This window comes from Anas platyrhynchos, chromosome 7 (genome assembly GCF_047663525.1).
Source record: "Anas platyrhynchos isolate ZD024472 breed Pekin duck chromosome 7, IASCAAS_PekinDuck_T2T, whole genome shotgun sequence".
NCBI classification, from domain to species: Eukaryota; Metazoa; Chordata; class Aves; order Anseriformes; family Anatidae; genus Anas; species Anas platyrhynchos.
The window spans coordinates 36,537,681-36,555,079 of record NC_092593.1 but is presented as its reverse complement, the minus strand read 5'-3'; the positions used below and the strand labels follow the sequence as shown (position 1 = coordinate 36,555,079).

The 17,399-nt window shown below is 45.0% G+C and overlaps 1 protein-coding gene across 2 annotated transcripts in view; it reads left to right on the top strand.

Moving 5' to 3' along the window:
- Positions 1-17,399, top strand: part of TMEFF2 (transmembrane protein with EGF like and two follistatin like domains 2) — a 165,230-nt gene that overhangs the window by 141,272 nt on the left and 6,559 nt on the right. For both annotated transcript variants that reach the window (XM_038182388.2, XM_027461889.3), the window contains exon 8: positions 16,309-16,432. In XM_038182388.2, coding sequence (XP_038038316.2) covers positions 16,309-16,432 — 124 coding nt within the window. The remainder of the gene's footprint in view (positions 1-16,308; positions 16,433-17,399) is intronic.

The following is a 17,399-nucleotide window of genomic DNA, read 5'->3' as shown; positions in this document are numbered from 1 at the left end:
TTCAGTGGCGTTTTTGCATTAAATAGTCTGAGCAGTCGAGGAGTTTTCATCCTGTTTATTCATGTGTCTTTTTATTATTATTATTATTTAATGCTTATATTCCCTTCTTAAGATCTGGATATTAGCTATTATACCCCGTACTGATTTTATCCTTTTTCATTATCAAATTAAAGAGATTTTTTTCCAAGCCATTTTAAGGACTAAAAAGAACAAGTGGGCTTGGTTGAGCCGTATTTCAATGTTATATATTCATGAAAATTGTCAGTGAAGACACTGACAAATTTGATAGACCTACTCAATAATACGATCTTGCAGGCCAGACAAAACTCTCTCTATGAGCATTGATTAGATCAAGTCTCAGCAGCCAAACTCCAGCCACGCAGCAAAGACGATGAAAATAGGGAAAAAAATGGCATTTTTAGCCATGAGAGTCTCTTTTGGTGGAAAATTCACATCCACAAATGGTTGTTCTGAGCTGTATTTTTGGGTTGCTCACTAGCAGATGGCTGTGTTGTCGAAGCAAACTGAATGCTCCACCAAAAAGGGCAAAACCCATCTGTGTCAACATACCGTCTGCCCATGGCTGGGCCAAGGCTGTGGCACAGAGGCCACAGGAACTACCGCGGATTATGCAGGGATAAAGAAGAGTCTTGGACCGTGCCTTTTCCAAAATAAATACAGCATAACATTTATGTTTGAAAAAAAGAAAACTATCGTGAAACTTGGTGAAACCTCATCGTTCTGCATCATTAACTTCTCATCTCTTTGACTGGGGGAAGAAGCCACGCTTCTCAAAGAAACCTGAGAGAGATCCGCTGATCCAGACCGTGTAGGAAGCACCGGTGGGTGATGCATGCCTTTCTTCACAGCCTTGATGCTGACCCCCCTGACTTCAGCCACAAGTCGTCTTCATCATCTGTACTAGTCCCTGGGTGGGGCCCAAGAATCAGAGCAGCAGCACCGAATTTCTCTACAAAGCGTGAGGTGTTTTCTTCCAATTCCAGGAATAAAATAAGAAATTCAGAGTGGATTCCTTCTCCAGATTCTAAAACCTTCCAAGTAGGTTGTTTTGAGCGTAAACTACAAGACATTGCCCCTTCAAATTAATTTTTGTCAGACATACATTAAACTGGTTGAAGGATAATGGAGCCCCGGAGCTTAGCTATAGCATATAAACTATTGTGCAGTTCTGCTCTGCCTTTGTGAACCAGACTTTCCTTTCTTCTTAATGGAATTAGCAAGTGAGACATAGAGCTGAGCACCGTGCATCCATCACAGAGAGAGAGAAACCATTTCTCATCTTCAGCTTTGTAAAAGCGCTAGGAAAATTGCATCCTTGCGTATGCAGATTTGCTTGGCTTTCAATTTAGTCAGGCTCTAAGTCAGAGGTTGTCACACTAAACAAATAGATTAGTTCGGAAATGTTGCTGCTTTTCCATCGAATTGCTTAAAAATTGAAAAAAAATATTTTACTATTTTGACAGCTCTGTGGCAGCAGGAATGCTTCCTCGGTGTGGCTGCCACCCGCATTCACACACATGCCTGGCATTTGTGAATACAAGAATAATACAATTTATACATTTCTTAAAAACATAAAGCTGGGATTGTTAGCTGCATTTACAAGTGCAAGATTTCATTAAAACACACATAAGGTTTACTCCCAGTGAAAATCCAAAAAAAGCAACAGATGAGCTCTTCAAAACAGTGAAAGAGCTCCATATAGACTGGATTTCAGGCCATACATTACAGATATTTCTGGTCTGCGACCTGGGGAAAGCAATGAGGGCATTTCCCTCCAGGAGATACAACTGTATCTTGCCCCATGTGCCTGGATAGCCTTCAAGATGTCCAATTGTTCAGAAATGTAAATGTCTACAAACATCTGAAGCCTGGGGTTTATAAATTCAGTATGATGTAAGAACAGAGCTGGTCTTAACTTAAAAAAATACTTTCTTAATAGAGTCAGCTAGAGAAGACATTTTTGTCTACTCAACCCAGGGAATCCTGAGGGAGAAGTTTCCCAAGAAGTAAAGCAGAGGAAACGTCTCAGGTCTCTGGCTGGGATCTGGAGGCTTCCAAAATCAAGCTCACAGAAAGCAGTATGGCATTGACTCAGAAATAATGACCATGTGTAGCTTAGTTTAATTTATGTAGCACTATAAAACACATGAGAAAACTATTCCTATTCAGGAGCTCTTTGAATGGTTTTCAAAGGCAAAAGAGAGATTATCATGTTCCAATAGCGCCGTGGTCTCTAGCCCCTCTGCTGCCTTTCAGCTCCTCCACTGTTGGTGATATCCAGAAGAAAATAAAAAATGTAAAGGTAGAGTCTGCCGGGTAGGTTAATAAATCTCACTGTCAGCTACTTCTGAACTAAAGTCTGAGTAGCCAGCAATGTCAGCTTGGTCCCCGAACCTTCACTTGTCCTGTAAGCTTTTTTTAAATGAAAAATTGCAGCTGCTTCTTTCTGTCATTTAACTCCTTGTTTTCAAAAGGTGCAGTGCAGAAAGTCCTACTCTGGCATTTTTCTGTGTCATTGGGTAGACCAGATGTTTTCCTTCTGAAACAGGAAAAACTGGGGCATTAATGTGATTGTGCAGGTGTGGGAATTGCCACAGGCTATCCCAAGACTAGCAGTAGTTCAATGGAGTGCTTTTCTTACACAGAACAGTCTTAAATTTATCTTCAGATCCTTTAACTTTGAATTGCGTACGGTAAGCTTGGTAAAATGTGCCTCATTTTGGATTTTTGTTTTTCTGTGTGCGTGTGGTTTTATAATGAGAGAAATTGTGCCTTTTCATTAGTTACGATTTCCCGGTGTCATGCTCATGGAACCTGTAATTGTTAGCATTAAAACTTACACTGGGTCTCAGGTGAACTGTTAGACATCTCTTTATGGAGACTTATGTAGCTCGGGAAAAAAAGAGCATTTCCATTTGTGCCTTTAAAGCTTAGCCCTTAATTTAGTCACTAATGAATGTGAATCAGAAGTTGCGAATCAGTTTATGCTTTTACCCCTAATAAACAAATTCAGTAATGTTGTGAATGAACTTTATAATAAAAGCTATTTCATTTGGGCACAAGCACGGTAACCTGAAAATACATTATGTCCAGGCTAAGAATTTGGTCTGCAGGGAATGAACAGGAAAAGCAAACACCGCCTTGCAGCACCAAGACTGGCATGGGCAGCCTGAAACCGTAAAGTTGGAGTAGGCTATTCTGCTGTTACCAGCTTCCCTGAAATATTTAAGTCCTGAAAATGAATTCAGTTGCCAAGCTTCATCAAGGTTTGGGGGCAGGGGTGGAGCTGGTAATACTGTATATTCTTCTATCAGTTTACTTCCAAACTGTTCAAGATTCGTGAATTTTGCTCCACGCACTGTCTCCCACTTCTTGCTTCCCCAGGACTGAGTACCTTATGTGTTGTTATTTTCTTACACCATTGTGTAACCAGTCCTCTGTAACATTTTGCTTTGTTAAAGGTTATGGATAAAAACAGAACAGTATGTGCTATAGGGATGAGCAGACCAGGGCTCACGTAGGCATTCCTACAGGTTCTTCCATTTGTGTCCCAGTCCATAAACAGGTATCATTTCTCAGTGTTTTGTTGTATTCGGAATATAGAAATCTACCTTCCTGGGCAAATACAAACCTGCTTATCTTTCATCCTCTGCTCCGTATTTTGGTCAGAGGCATGAATAAACTCCCAGGGAGGCAGAGCCTGCAGGAGAAAGAAAAGAGGCCTTGCTGCTTCCACGTGAAATTGTGATCCCTAAAACTCAACACCACTTGAAGCAGGCCTGGTTCCTTGAGCTGTCCTTAACCAGACACCTTCCTTCTAAATAGGATCACCTCAGGCAAGGGATATACAGAAAAAACAAATGCAGGAGGGGACCCTCAGAAAAACAGCAACATGGTTGTCACTCACGCAGTTATGCTCTACTTAAAACCAGTCATGGGATCTGTTTCTTCCCAGTCTTTGTTTTCAGAGGGTTTTGGAAATGAAGAACCAGCAGCATGGTCTATAACCCCCCTAGAAAGCTGCCTTGAACACCTGGAATACCTGCCGTAATGCATGGCCCCTCGGAGCACGTGGGCGCTGTCATTGCAGCAGGACTGCAAGGCCCAGCCACAAAATAGCTTCCACAGACCCATGGTTAAATTTACTGCAAGTGGGCCCAGACCCAGTCAATGTCAGCTTTGTCAGCATTAGGGGAGGAATTTCTCTCACCCTCGGTTTCAGCCTTCCTCTGGGCTCCATGTGCTCTGATTAGCTCAAGAGCTGTCCTTGAAGGCTGCTGCTCGAGATGGTGCCCAGCAGCTGTTTGCCATCCACAACACTAATTTGAATTAGTTAACGGGAACCGAGGAGTACCGTGGTATATTTTTATGCTTGGCAGCTCTATTTCAGGCCTCATCTCTGAAAATCTGCTGTTAGGAATTCTTCCCAAGGATTTGAGAGTTAAAGTTGTAATGAGCTGCTGAAATATCCATTTTCAGGAAACATCAACGTTTAAATATTCGTGTTTGATCTAGTCTGAAATGTAAAAAAATATTTTGAAATATTCATGGAACTGAATTTCTTCAGAATTTTGTTTCATGGGTATTTTGGCATTCTTTATGAAATGTTAGATGTCAAAATATCATGAGATGAAAGTATATGACAGTTGTAATAAATAAGTTGTATATTAGGGAAAGTTGCTACTGAGAACTGACTAAAACATCTTTCTTAGAAGGAGTATCATCATGTCAAGTTACAATACAAACATGAGATAATTTGCTCATTTCGACATCTGAAATGGTAACCTAAACCTAAAGATAAGTAAGGGTTTAGCCTAGACACGGGAATTACAAATGCATCTGGCAAAATGAAAAGAAATTTGGTTGGGGAAGAGAAGAAGGAACTGGGAGACCTTCAGAAATAGGCTGTATGGAGAAAAGTAGCAGTTTTTGCCTAGCTTAGTATATTTTTGTGAAGAAAGTAAAGACAGAAATATTATTTTCACTTTACTTCTTTCACTTTTGAACGGTCCCACTTTTTTCATCGAACATATCTGCTAAAACGCACATGGTGCGCTGATTGGCCAGGCAACGCAATGTACCTGTTCTTTTCCCGTTTCCTAATATTTTGTGTATTAGACACTGAAACCGCTAGCGACAAAAAGTTGTGTCATAAGAAAAAAGGATTGTGCTTATAGGAATTAGGCAAGGCTGGGGAAGATGCAGCATTTGAATGCCAGCTCCCCTTTCTCCACTCCTTCTTGCCAAAGGAGCATTCCTCTGGACTCGGGAGAAGCCCAGCTGTGGAGTTGCCAGGCACACACCCGTACCGCCGAGCAGGAGGAAGCACCGTGATAAACTGAGGTTCAAAAGCAGCATCTACCTGCTTAGCAAGGTGACTTCTCCCCGCCTCGGGCTGTCATTTTAGCGTGTACCCGTCAGTGTTCGGGTGGCGTGAAACTCCCCTCCTGCAAATGCAGCAGCTGCACCCGAAATGTGCTGTTATGTAACCGGTGGCGGCGCGTTTCATAATTTTATCAGCGCTGAATTGAAATGCATTTCTTTGCCCGCTGCTGCTCTGACCAGCCTTATCCATTTTAGACAGCGTTACATAACGGCAAAATATTTTTTTTTAGATGGGAAAAAAAAAATTAAAACCCTCCCTATGGTTTTAATCTCCCTCTTTCATCTGTGGTTTAAAGCTGTGTCAGGTGTACAACAAAAACACCCCCTCCCCAAGGTATTTCATTTATGATTTCATTTAATAATGGAAGCATGCTTCCATCAAGCTGGGATGGGAAAGGATTAGGTAAAAAATATCCTTCTGAAATCAAGTAGCATAAGTCTAGCCTGCCTGTGTGCTCTGCAAATGAAGGAGCCATGGAAGGGGCTTGCTGTTGGTCGATAATACCAAACTGATAAACTATCAGTGTTTTGTCAGGCATAATGTATGCTAAACATCTTCCTCTGCAGCTTGCCTCGACGAGAACTCTGACTGTTTTTAGACACATCTGGCACTGCAGATTTTTTTTTTTTCTACCCTGTATTTCAGTGATTTACAGGGCCTTGGCTGGGCAGAAGGATGTCAGCTGTGTGGTTTAAAATACGGTTAGAAGAGGGGATAAGATTTAAAGAGGCAGGAGGTAAAATCCGGGCCTCGCTGAGGCTCGTGGGAGAATGACCACTGAATTTAAGTGGCTTCCTGATTTCTCTGGACCTTTTTTCATCCATCTTCATTCTTATTAAATTTTCCATTTCCAGAAATTGCCCTTTTTTTTTTTCCCCATTCGGCTCCTTTCCAGCTTGAGGCATGGGAAAGGAAATATATTGAACTCCTCACTGCTGAGTGGGAATTTCTAACACACGGTCTGCTAAAAAACAATCCTCTCAGGTGTTGCAAAAGATTTTAACTGGGCAGATACAGAAAGCAAAGTTGTAGGCCACTGCCATCAGTTTTATGATTCATTCCTCAGGGGAAACAGGTGAATAAAACCGAGGCCAGCAAACTGAGCAGGATTCATCCTTCCAAAAGTGCAGTGCTTTGCTCAGTGCAGAGGAATGATCACAGCTGAGCAACACGCCAATAAAATGTATTTACTTTTCTGTATAATCTGAACAAAAGCAGTGACAAGCTAGGTTGAAACCATGCTTGTTAGTCAACATCAGTCAACATCATCTCCCTTGAATAGTCTTGGGCCATTCAGGGTCACGTTCTGGTAACTAAAATAACCAAGGGTTGCACAAGGGATTTGCAAGGCACGTGGTTCAAGACACCTTCAAAAGACCATGAGCAGGAGCTGGGCATTTTTACTTCAGTCTCCTGTTTTCTTACAAATGTACAGCTCTTTCTTCCATTTCCTGGGTTAATTCTCTAGGGAACCATGTTCTTACAAGCACAGATGCTACCTTGGAAAAGAACAAAAAGGAGGGAAGGGAGCTTTTGGGTATCACTCTGAGATTTGGAAGCGCCTGACAGACATAAGACCCCCCTGAAAAAAATAAAATGGAAAAAAAGGAAGAAGAAAAAATTGCCTTTAAGAGTCAAAATGGAATATAAAGTTAGTGGAAAAATAGGGCTGTGAATAGGGCTTCAGGTTGTCAAAAGGGTTGAAGGAGACGCCCTGCAGCTAAAACGATGTTGCTTGTCCAGTCTGTCACGTACCTGGGCTAACCTTTCCGTCTCCGTGCCTGCCATCAGACCTCTCTGGCAGGTTTGCCATTCATGTTCGCTCTCAGCTGTAATTTTTTGAGCTTGCTTGAAGCGTGCAACCAAACACTAACCTCTTATAACATCATGCTGGCAGGCCTAAAAATAAGTCGGAGACCTTTTCAAATACTGCCTCATGCCATCCATTGATCTCAGCAGAAAACAATCCATTCAGACCTGGAGTTCCTATTGGAAATTAGGGGACAGCCTGGTAATTGGATTAGGGTGTGCTTTTATTTGCAGCAGTGTCTCAAAATGAAGCTCCTGCTTTGTTTCATTGATTGTCTGCCCGATCTTTCTGCCAGTAAAAGCCACTCACATCGCTGAAGAGACGGGGTGAGGATTGATGGAAATGCAGAATCTTGTTACATAATGTGTGTGTGTTCCTATGAATATAATCAGGTAAATACAGATGATAAGTACATCTCCGTGCAAACATGAAAATTTGCTTTGTTAATCCACGGTTAAATTGCTTAAAAGCATTTCTCATCAACATGGTACTTAAATATTGGAAGAGTCACCAGTTGCAGCAACGTGAAAATTCCTGCCAGCCACCTTCACGGGTGCCAAAGAGGGAATAGCTTGAGGCCATTGGGATGGTGTGTGTGAATCTGTGGCCCTTGGAGTAAACATTATTGAAAGGCCTGGAAAGGACAGAAAAAAGCAAGCTTGACTTACGTATTTCCAGAGGTGGGTCAGAAATCCTAAAGTGACTTTAGGATTGCAGTTGCAAGGCACATAGGGCACTACAGTGCTCCTTTTCATTAATCCCCCACAACAAATCTGCACCAAATTGGTGTTCATAGCTCTTACCCAATGTATCGTTCTCTTCCATCCTAGCCAGGCTGCATATTTAACCCCGTTATGTTTATGAAATACATCTGTAGGCAGCTTAATTCCCACGTCGTCCTTCAGACCATGCAGGAGTCACAGCTGGGAAGAGCCCCATGCCAGCCCACCCAGCCAAGTCCCGCGGGGCACTGAGAGCTCCGGCACCATGCCTCTCCCCTTCCACCATCCCCGCGGAGGAAAACGCACATCCTCGGTGGGCAAAGCTGCCATTGCAACCAGGATCCTTTATTTCTGCATGGGCACAAGCGGCACAGCCCCCCGGCCCCCTCCCCACACACGTTCCCGGACGAGGGAAGCACCATCCGTCATGCAGCTGTCCCCCGTGGCGGAGCCGGCCGAACGATCCAGCTCCCTCCACACATCAATATCTTTGACACCCGTCTTAAAACTCAGCTCGTGCATATCCATCTACTGCTGGAGAAGTGTCAGGAGGGTACAAATATCCCGTCACTATTTTTAGGGTTGTATCAAAAGTATTTATCAGCTTTCTGGCCCTTCATCCCATTTGTCACATCGATGCTATCCGCCAGTCAGGGAGGTGAAGTCCTTTAGCAACAGTGGCAGATGGGTGAAACTCTAAAAGCCACGATGAACAGGGCTGCAGCCGTGGTTAGAGGTGACTTCTGGGGGCTGCTGTGCCTGTTGTTACAGTCAGAAAGCTCCTGTTGTCATCACCCGGCAGCAGGCTGAGTTCAGGAGGTGGTTCCTCCTCACCTCGGCAGGGTGGGAGGACTTGGGGGCTGTCTTCTTGCCACCGTGGAGCCGAGCTGAGACAGCAGTGAGAGCCCCAGCTGATTCCTGGTTACTCCACGATCTGCTGCAAGTGCCACCAGCCCTCCCACACTTTCTGGTGACCCCCAGGTGCCACAATCTTGCAACAATCTCCTGCTCTTGTTCAGAAGTGGAAGATCAGCAACAAAAATCAATGCTGTCTTCATAGCTGTAATGAGCATGTCCCACCGCCTTTTTTAGGACGGCCACAAGTTCTATCAGATGTCTGAAGCCTATTTGCAAATCCTGGTTTATATTGCAGATCTTCTTCAGCCGTTTCTTGGGAAATCTTGAGGTCTTGCAGTTCTGCTCTCCATGCTCCCTGTTCGCTATCAAAGGTAGAGCTGTAAGGCAGAAGACCTGCCCATAGGCTGCATTGATAGCTAAGGCTGCCAAGTTTTGAAAATGAGTTGTTTCAGGGCTTTTTGGCCTCTTCAGGAGGATGGTTCTGAGAAAGCTCGACTTTACTGAAGGCATTGCTTTGGAGTCGCAGCAGGCTCTGTTTACTCAAAGGGGAAAAAAATGTGGAACCTTCATATGCAAATGTCTGGCATTTGGAAATGTCATATAGCTGCATCTACATATAAATAAGCTGCTCTCCAGTGCTGCACTAGCAAGGCGGCTTTGATATAGAAATTGCATGGTAGCACACAAAGCAGAAGCAGCGGGACACCACTCGGTCAGCTTCGAGGAGTTTTGTTCCTTAATCACCACTTAACTAAGTTAACTAATGTTGCTCTGCCGCTTGGTGTTGGAATTGCTGCTGTCTGAGTTTGCTCTGGAGGAGACCTGGGTGTTGGTAAGTGCTGCACGACAGGGACAGAGGGCTGGGTGCTGAGCCCGGGTACTGCCCCTGTTGCATGCACGGTGCAGAGAATCCCTTTTCTGGAGGTGCACTGAAATGTGCACAAAAAGTGCTGCTTTAGTCCTTTACGAGATCTGTCCGCTCGGCTGCTTCCCGAACCAGGAGGAAGCGGCTCCTATGGGGGGACCTGAGTGACGGGGACATCATGCCGAAACCAAAGATTAGCTGAGTTAGCACAAAGGAGGATTTAATCTATTCTAGGAACGGTGTTAACGCAGATTTATTCAATCCTGGAACAAAAGAAGAAAGCGCAGACTGTCAGGTCCCCTCTGCCCGGGGCTTTGATACATCCCCAATAAGGCCTCGCGTCGTTAAATTACATCCGCGGAAATGATGGCAGGCCCTGAGATGTGCCCTTACAGTGGTGATCTTAAAAAGTCCGGTTTGTCCCCAAAAGCATGGGGAGTGAGCGGTGGAGGTTGGCATGGGTTTGTGCGGCCGTGCTGCTGTGGGGTTGCGCTGCACCTCGCGGCACAGCAGCTGCTCGTGTGGGCAGAACCTCAAGTGCTGGGGGTCTGTGCAGCCTCTAGGATGAGGTATCTGTGCCTAGCCAGTGAATATGGATGGGCTGTGGCCAGAGAAAAACACAAAAGAAGGTTAAAAAAAAAAAAAAAAAAGGAAGGAAACATTCACAGGCGTCAGTGAAAGTACTCTTGAATTTCTAAAGTCCCGAGATAGCTTTAACATATACGCCATAGCCCAGAGATATCTGCCCACAGGCTTCAAGTATTTTGTTGTCCATTTGAACATCTGTGATTATGTGTCTTAATTCATTAGTTTCTATTACTAATTGGCAGCAGGTCGAATAATAGTGATACACTGCTGCAAAAGACGGAGCACAGTATTTTTTTCCAAGTGTATCAGGACATCTTACCATCATCTCAAATGTAAAAAGCACTAGATTATTTTTAAAAAGGAAAGTGGATGCTAGCTTATTCCAGGAAACTCATTTGCATGGGGACATTTAAAATTAATAAATTACTGTGTTGAGCAAGCCTATTTTCTGCCTGAGAAAAGGAGTGAATGTAATTTAATTCATAAGGTTCCATTTCTTTTTTTTCCTCTTGGTGAAGTAGCTAATACGGGGACGGTATTTTTTTGTGTGCTTTATGCGGAAAGATTAGCTTGAAATGTGTACTTGGGTGGCTGCAGGATGCATTTAGCCCAGGGCTACAGCATACTGGTGCCAGACATTTTCCGCTGCCATTTGGTGTCTCACCTCCACCAGCTCGCAGGGAGAGTGGGCTGGTGAATCCCCTCTCAAGTGGCAGCGAGCACTTCCTCCGAAATTTCCAGTCCAACGCCTACCCAAGCATCTTGCCTTCCGTGTAAGGAGACGCTCTGTTCGCACGATGGTGAGCAACAAGGTGCTCACAAGGTTTTCGACGAAAGGAACAGACTGGATCAGGATAATTAATAGGTCAGGTCGGAGCAGCTGCGACTGCAAGGCAGGGCCGTGCTGGTGAACAGCAGAGCCAGGATTTCTCAGTACACGTCTTCATTGCAGGTACGGAGGAAGCCTGTTGAAGGGCTCCTTCCTTACTGCTTGAAGTTGCTGTGGGGCCTCAGTTCCTGGTGGCTGATAGCAGAGGGGGAAGTAGCAGCAAGCCTGCTAAAGCAGCTCTGCGCTTTCCGACCTGACACCGTTCTCACTTCATTCCTCCTGATCTCACAGCGGCACCTTTGAATTGTAGCAGATACTGCAAATGTTGCCGAGTCCCTTTTCCCCAAAAAGAGCAGCAGTGCTTACTCTGCGAGGCCTGCAGATGAGCAGCGTGACCTGTCCCTCGGCTCAGCCGCGGGATACGGGCTGCCACCCGCAGCCAGTCACTCCAACAAACCTCAGGGCATCCTCTGCTGATGTGCCATAGGGCAGCGCTCTCTGGACCTTTATTTTGATTTCAGATAAGAATTGTCTCTCACACAGATCAGAAGAGCTTTGTTAAATAAGTTTCCAGTGCTATGCTCTAGGCAGCGTCCTTTTGGGAGAGCTGCCAAGGATGTAGAAGGGGGGAGCAGACTTCCAAAAGGGGTTGAGAAGGGTAAGGATGTATATTTAACCCAAGAATCCCTTCCCCCTTTATAAATCCTCTGAAAATGTGATGTGTAAGGAGTCAGCGCCTCAGTATCAGTGAGAGCTTTTGGCTGCCGACATGCCTGACCTCAGCAGTATTAAAAGATTTAAATTATTAAGTCAATTCTCCTTAACCACTGTCTCCAATGAGATAGGCCTCAAAATACTTTTCACTGCACATCAGTTACCATCTCCTCCTTTATTTGGTAAAATATATGTGTATATATGCATTTGCAGGACCTCTCTCGGTCCCATGAGACTGTACACAAAGTGTTAGCACTGTACTTGAGCCGATATTTTATCATAGTTATCGGTTATTATTTCCATAAGCTCCACAGCCTTGTAAATGCTAACGTGAGAGTTTACAGGCTGTGGCCCTCCTGAAGCCATATGGAAAGTCTCCCTGACTCAAACCTGAAGAACAACAGAATTAATAGCCCTGCACAATTGATTGTTAAGTGCCTGGCAGTCAATCGTTGGACATAAGAATCCTATTTTTGCCTAGATTTTTATCTACTTTCTCCAAAGTGGATTGCAGGGACTTACGCCTGGGAGGAATTTGCTGTGCACTTCAGGCAGTACTTCATGTAATCCTCATCAAGGGCACTAATGGATTTATTCCTTTGTCAGTGGAGCTGCTCCAAACATTCAGTTGTGTAACAGAAGCTCCACACGTCTGCCTTCTTGAGTAGTTTGGCTGCCTTGTTTTCATCACTTGCAAAGTCAGCTCCCACAGCTGGACAGCCTGCTTCATGGTTTGGTTTTCAGCCTTCACTGAGAGACTTGCTTGAGAATCCTCACGGTGCACATTCGGTTTCCAAAAACCTTGAAAGGAAGGCATATAGTTAAACCAGAAATTAAAATAATACAAAGTATATTTGAAACAATTCTTCCTTTATTTTTTCTTTTTATTTTTTAACAGCCCCATATGTTAAGGAATTTAGACAAGATAGCTTTAAATAATTTGTATAACTTCTCAGAAGATAATCCATCAGGAGAATGAAGATCAGTCACACCGGATAATTTCCAGGACCCAATTTCCTACCCCAGCAAAATAGCTCATCGTCTCAGCATGTCCCTGCCATCCACAAAAAAAGGTTGGAGAGCAATGTTCAACTAGGAGACTCTTCTAGTACTCGAGATGATAAGCTGCTTCAGTCTACACAAAGTAGCATCTGGCCTCAATGCATTTAAAAATAATCTGTTTTGACTAGTATATCTCATATGATAGGCTATCATGTCATGTTCTGACAGTAACAAAAGATGTGCACAATATGAAATGTCATGTTAGGCTAAAGACGCAAAAAAATGTTGCAGAAATGCAAAGATGTTGGTTTCATCACACTGGCACTTTCTGTCAGGAAAATGCTCCAAGAAAAAAGTTCGTGAATACTGTTATCTGGAGGGTGAGGGTGTTCTTCTTTCTAAAATCAAGAGGAGAAGCATTTTGAGGATTGTGGCAGGAATTACATTTGTCCGGAGACGAGAAAGATGGGCTGAGTCAGTCCAATTTTATCTTTAGGCTTTACACCTTTCTGTCGCAAATTCTGGCCATCAGAAAAACACACGAATTCGTCCTTCTGGTGCACATAGTTGCCAATTGCAGTGCCGCAAGCCTGATGCTTGAGGAGTTGCTACTGAATTTAGCATTCCTGCAGCCTGGGTAGCTGTGCCTTTGGTCCATAGCATTTTTCGGTGAGTGCGTGGCAGAAAGTGGGCAGCGTCACAGTTAGGCTCTGCTCTTCGTAGGCATGAGGCTGGTGTGGTGGAGGGGCTCCTTAGTTCGGTGGTGCTGTGATCTGATTAACGAGCATTGCCTCCAGCACTGAATGTATAAGTAATCCAAAATTATAATAAGGGGGGGGCGAATTGTAATTTATTGGACTTAATGCCTAGTTTTCATTTCGTGAACTTTGTCGAGTTCTTCCATCATTCATATTTGAAGCATGTTTTCCTTCATAGCCTCCCTTTTTAGAAATGATTTACAGTTCTTGTCCCGCAGTTGGTACCACCCATGTAGGCCCTGGGATGTGTTGATGACAGCTGCTGCCTCCTCGATGGCTGTGTCACTGAACAGGGCCCGGCGCCCTCAGAAACGAGAGCCGGCAGCTCAGTGTGAGGGAACTGCTAAAGCCCGTCTCAGCGTCTGGATCTCAGTTTTGAGTCTGAGAAGATATTTCGTGTAACGAGAAAAAGAACCTGTTTTGAGGCTGAGGAAAGATTTGGGGGGAATTCAAAATGTGCCCGAAGAGAAGGGGCACTTCTTAGTCTGAACTAAATGGTGCCTTTATAGTGGTCTCCTTCTGAATGACTGAGTGGCAGATTGAACTAAAAAATAAGCTTTTCCACCCTCTCTGCCTTTATGTTCAGTTTCCAACTGCTCTAGAAGAGTCAGCAGTCAAAGCAAGAGTCTACAGACAGCCCATGTCTGAATTTTGTGGTTTGTTCCTAGCCAGGTGATATGTTGTGAAATGTGTCTCTTGTTCAAGCGCTAGGAAGGCCTAAGGCCATTGCATTTTAATTCAGCAAAGCATTTTTTTCCATCCTAACATTACGCTGTAGGTGTAATTACAAGTTCTGTGGGATCCTAGATTTGCTTAAAAGTGTGCTAGAGACCCTTTTAAGGAAGACACGGCTTCTACCCACACGACTGTGGGAAGAGGGAAAATCGCTCCTCTCTTTCCCGGCCTACACACGGTGGAGAGCATCTGCACCCCCCTCTCAGGTCCTGGCGGATCGGGCTAACAATTTCCCTCACCATCTTGGAGCATGCCTTTATAAAACCGAAACCAAATGGTATCTGACTGTTTTAGTAACACTGCTGGCTAATCTGAGGGAGGGATCCTGACGCTGGCTGGTGCCAATGCGCAGGCATCACGCAGATGTCGCGGTCCCTAGGAGGGAAGGACTGGAGCCTGACACACAGGCACGCAGAGCACGCTCCTGTTCTGCAGAAAGGAAGCAAACTTCCACCAGAGGAAGACTTGAAGGAAACAAGTAGAAGCAATAGAAAAAAAATGCAGGTTAGTAAGGATCCCTTACTTCTTTCTGCACTTTCCAGGACAGAATCCTAGAGTCATTAAGGTTGGAAAAGACCTCCAAGATACCCGGTCCAACCATCACCCTACCACTAATCCTACCCACTAAGCCATGTACCTAAGCACCGTGTCCAACCTTTCCTTAGACATACTTGAATGTGGACCATAGCAGAGGTCCAGCACGGGGCACTGCACGTGGATGGAGCCCAACAAGTCCTGGGACATCAGCATTTTTGGGGGTTCTCCTGGAGAGCAGTGCTACTAGCTCGGTGTCTGCTTGTGCCTCCCTGGGGACCTGCAGGCTGGAGTGTCTCATGGAAGCATAGGAACCGAGTCCCTTCTGTTAAATAAAAAAGGTGGAAATGCAGCACTCTTGGTTCGGTTTCTGACTTCATGGGCTGTGCTTTTGTGTTTGCTGCAGATTTCTTCTGGAGGTTGAGAGAAAACAGCTAGGGCTGTGAAATAAAGTCTGGCATTGCTTCCTCCTATCCCTTCAACCCTATTCTTTCATCTCTCCCAAAGAGGAGAATGTCGTGCTTGATCCTGAAATGTCCTGAAAGTCTTGGAGATGAAAGAGCAGTTCGTGCTCTCTAAAGGGATGTAGAGGGTGCCCTGTCATTCCTGTTTTCTGGGAGCTTGTCCTTGTCTGTCTTAACGTAAGGACAACATCACCTACTTTATTAGCGCAAGTTGTCAGAGACTCTTAAAACTCTCCTTGGACAGCAGCAACAGGAAAGGAATTCTTTCTGAAAATCTGAGTCTTGGAGCTGCCGCACGCGCGTCCCACAGGTGGGAGGATGCCTTGGCATGCCTGCAGCCGGCCAAGTGGCTGAGGGGCACGGCACGGACTGCAGCTGGGCCTTAGCACCCAGGGACTTCCTTGGGAGGGTGCAAGTGCCTCAGCTCACTAGTGTGCAGGTGGCATTTCCTTAGACATCACGAAGTTTTTCTCCTTTTTTTTTTCTAAACAATCATATCTAGATGACGCTATCACAGGAAAAGGATTATTATTGTTTGAGATACGATAAGCACTGGTTACGTGGAAAAATTTGTTTCTGGTAACTGTGAAATATTGTGATTATGACTTCTCCCAAATAGAAGAGGAGTGCATCCTAGATTATATTTCAAGCCAAAACAAGCCTTGCCTGGGGGTGAGGGGGCAATCTGTAGAGGGTAATAGAAATGATTGAGCATCTTTCATGTGCAGCTCTGTAATCAGTTTGGGAATAGTCAAATTTTGTTTTTCTGGCGTCTCATTTGCTGTAACTCAACAGGAATTAGCTATGCAGAAGAATGACAGAAAGCCCTGCAAAGCTCTGCGTCTGCATCAGTTTATTTTTCTCCTGCCTGAGCACCTGTTTCAAGATGCCAAACCTTGTCTTGCTTCACATAAACAACATCTTCCGCATCTCCTCCTTTTGATTTTCCTCTCTTTCATACGTTGTGTTCTTCACCTTGCCCTGTGCTGTCAGGTTAACGTTGCCTTCACCTCTCTTCACAGAGAATGCAAATAAACTGGAAGAAAGTGCACGAGGGATCTACATCCCCTGTCCAGAGCATTACAACGGCTTCTGCATGCACGGCAAGTGTGAGCACTCCACTAACATGCTGGAGCCGTCCTGCAGGTAACCCTTGTCCTGCTGAGGAGGGAAAGCCACACACACAGAAATACCAACTTACAAAAATACTTACTGTAGATAATCTATGGAAAATGATGGTAACCTTGGCCCTTTGTGCTGCAAAATGGATTAGGATTTAATTATTCAACAAAGTCCCTGCTCTATGTGGCAAAGCGGTATTGAGTTATGTAAAACCACTCGGTAACCTCCAGGTGTCTTTAAATATTTCTGAAAAAGCACAAAGTGCACAGGCAGCCGCCCTCGGTCTGAAGGAGAGGGGTGCCCCCGGTGTGGTGGGGCAGCAAGATGGGGTTAAGGAGGTCCCCCAGGCTGGGAGGTGGCTTTGGAGGACATCAGGGCAGGGGGAGGAGGAGTGGTGAAAGCACTGCGGCTGCTGCTCCTGTTGACCAACTTTTGCTTCTTCCTGCATGGGCTTTTTAGTGGAAACAGAGCTGAAGGGGAAAGCCGCTGCCCGTTCCCCAGAATCACAGACGGGGGGTGCAGGGCCGCGGGACGGGAACCGGTGAGCAGCGCAGCGGGCGGCGCTGGGGTGGATGGTTGCAGCATCACCACGGGGTTTTTTATAGCAGCCAGACAAAATGTAAATGATGTATCCACTTGCAGGAACATCTAATCACATTTCATACGGAGCTTGGATGATTGCTTATCACCTCCTTAGGGGTAATCTGCATAAGGAGCCACAACTAGATGGCTTTCAGCCCTCCCCCACCTCCCTAAAGAAAGGGAGAAATCTAAAATATGTTGTGCGAGGTACTAAATGGATTCTTTTTCTGATGTGCGAGTGCTTCCACGCGGTGCTAGATGAGTCCTGGTCCTTTGGGCACCTCCCAGCACAGCCTCTGTGGTTCACACTCACAGACCTCAGTGGCACAGGACTTGGAGCCTTCCCTATGAGACATCCAAGGCGGCACCAGTGCTCTTGCTGAGGACCCACCCTGCAAAAAGAAAATGC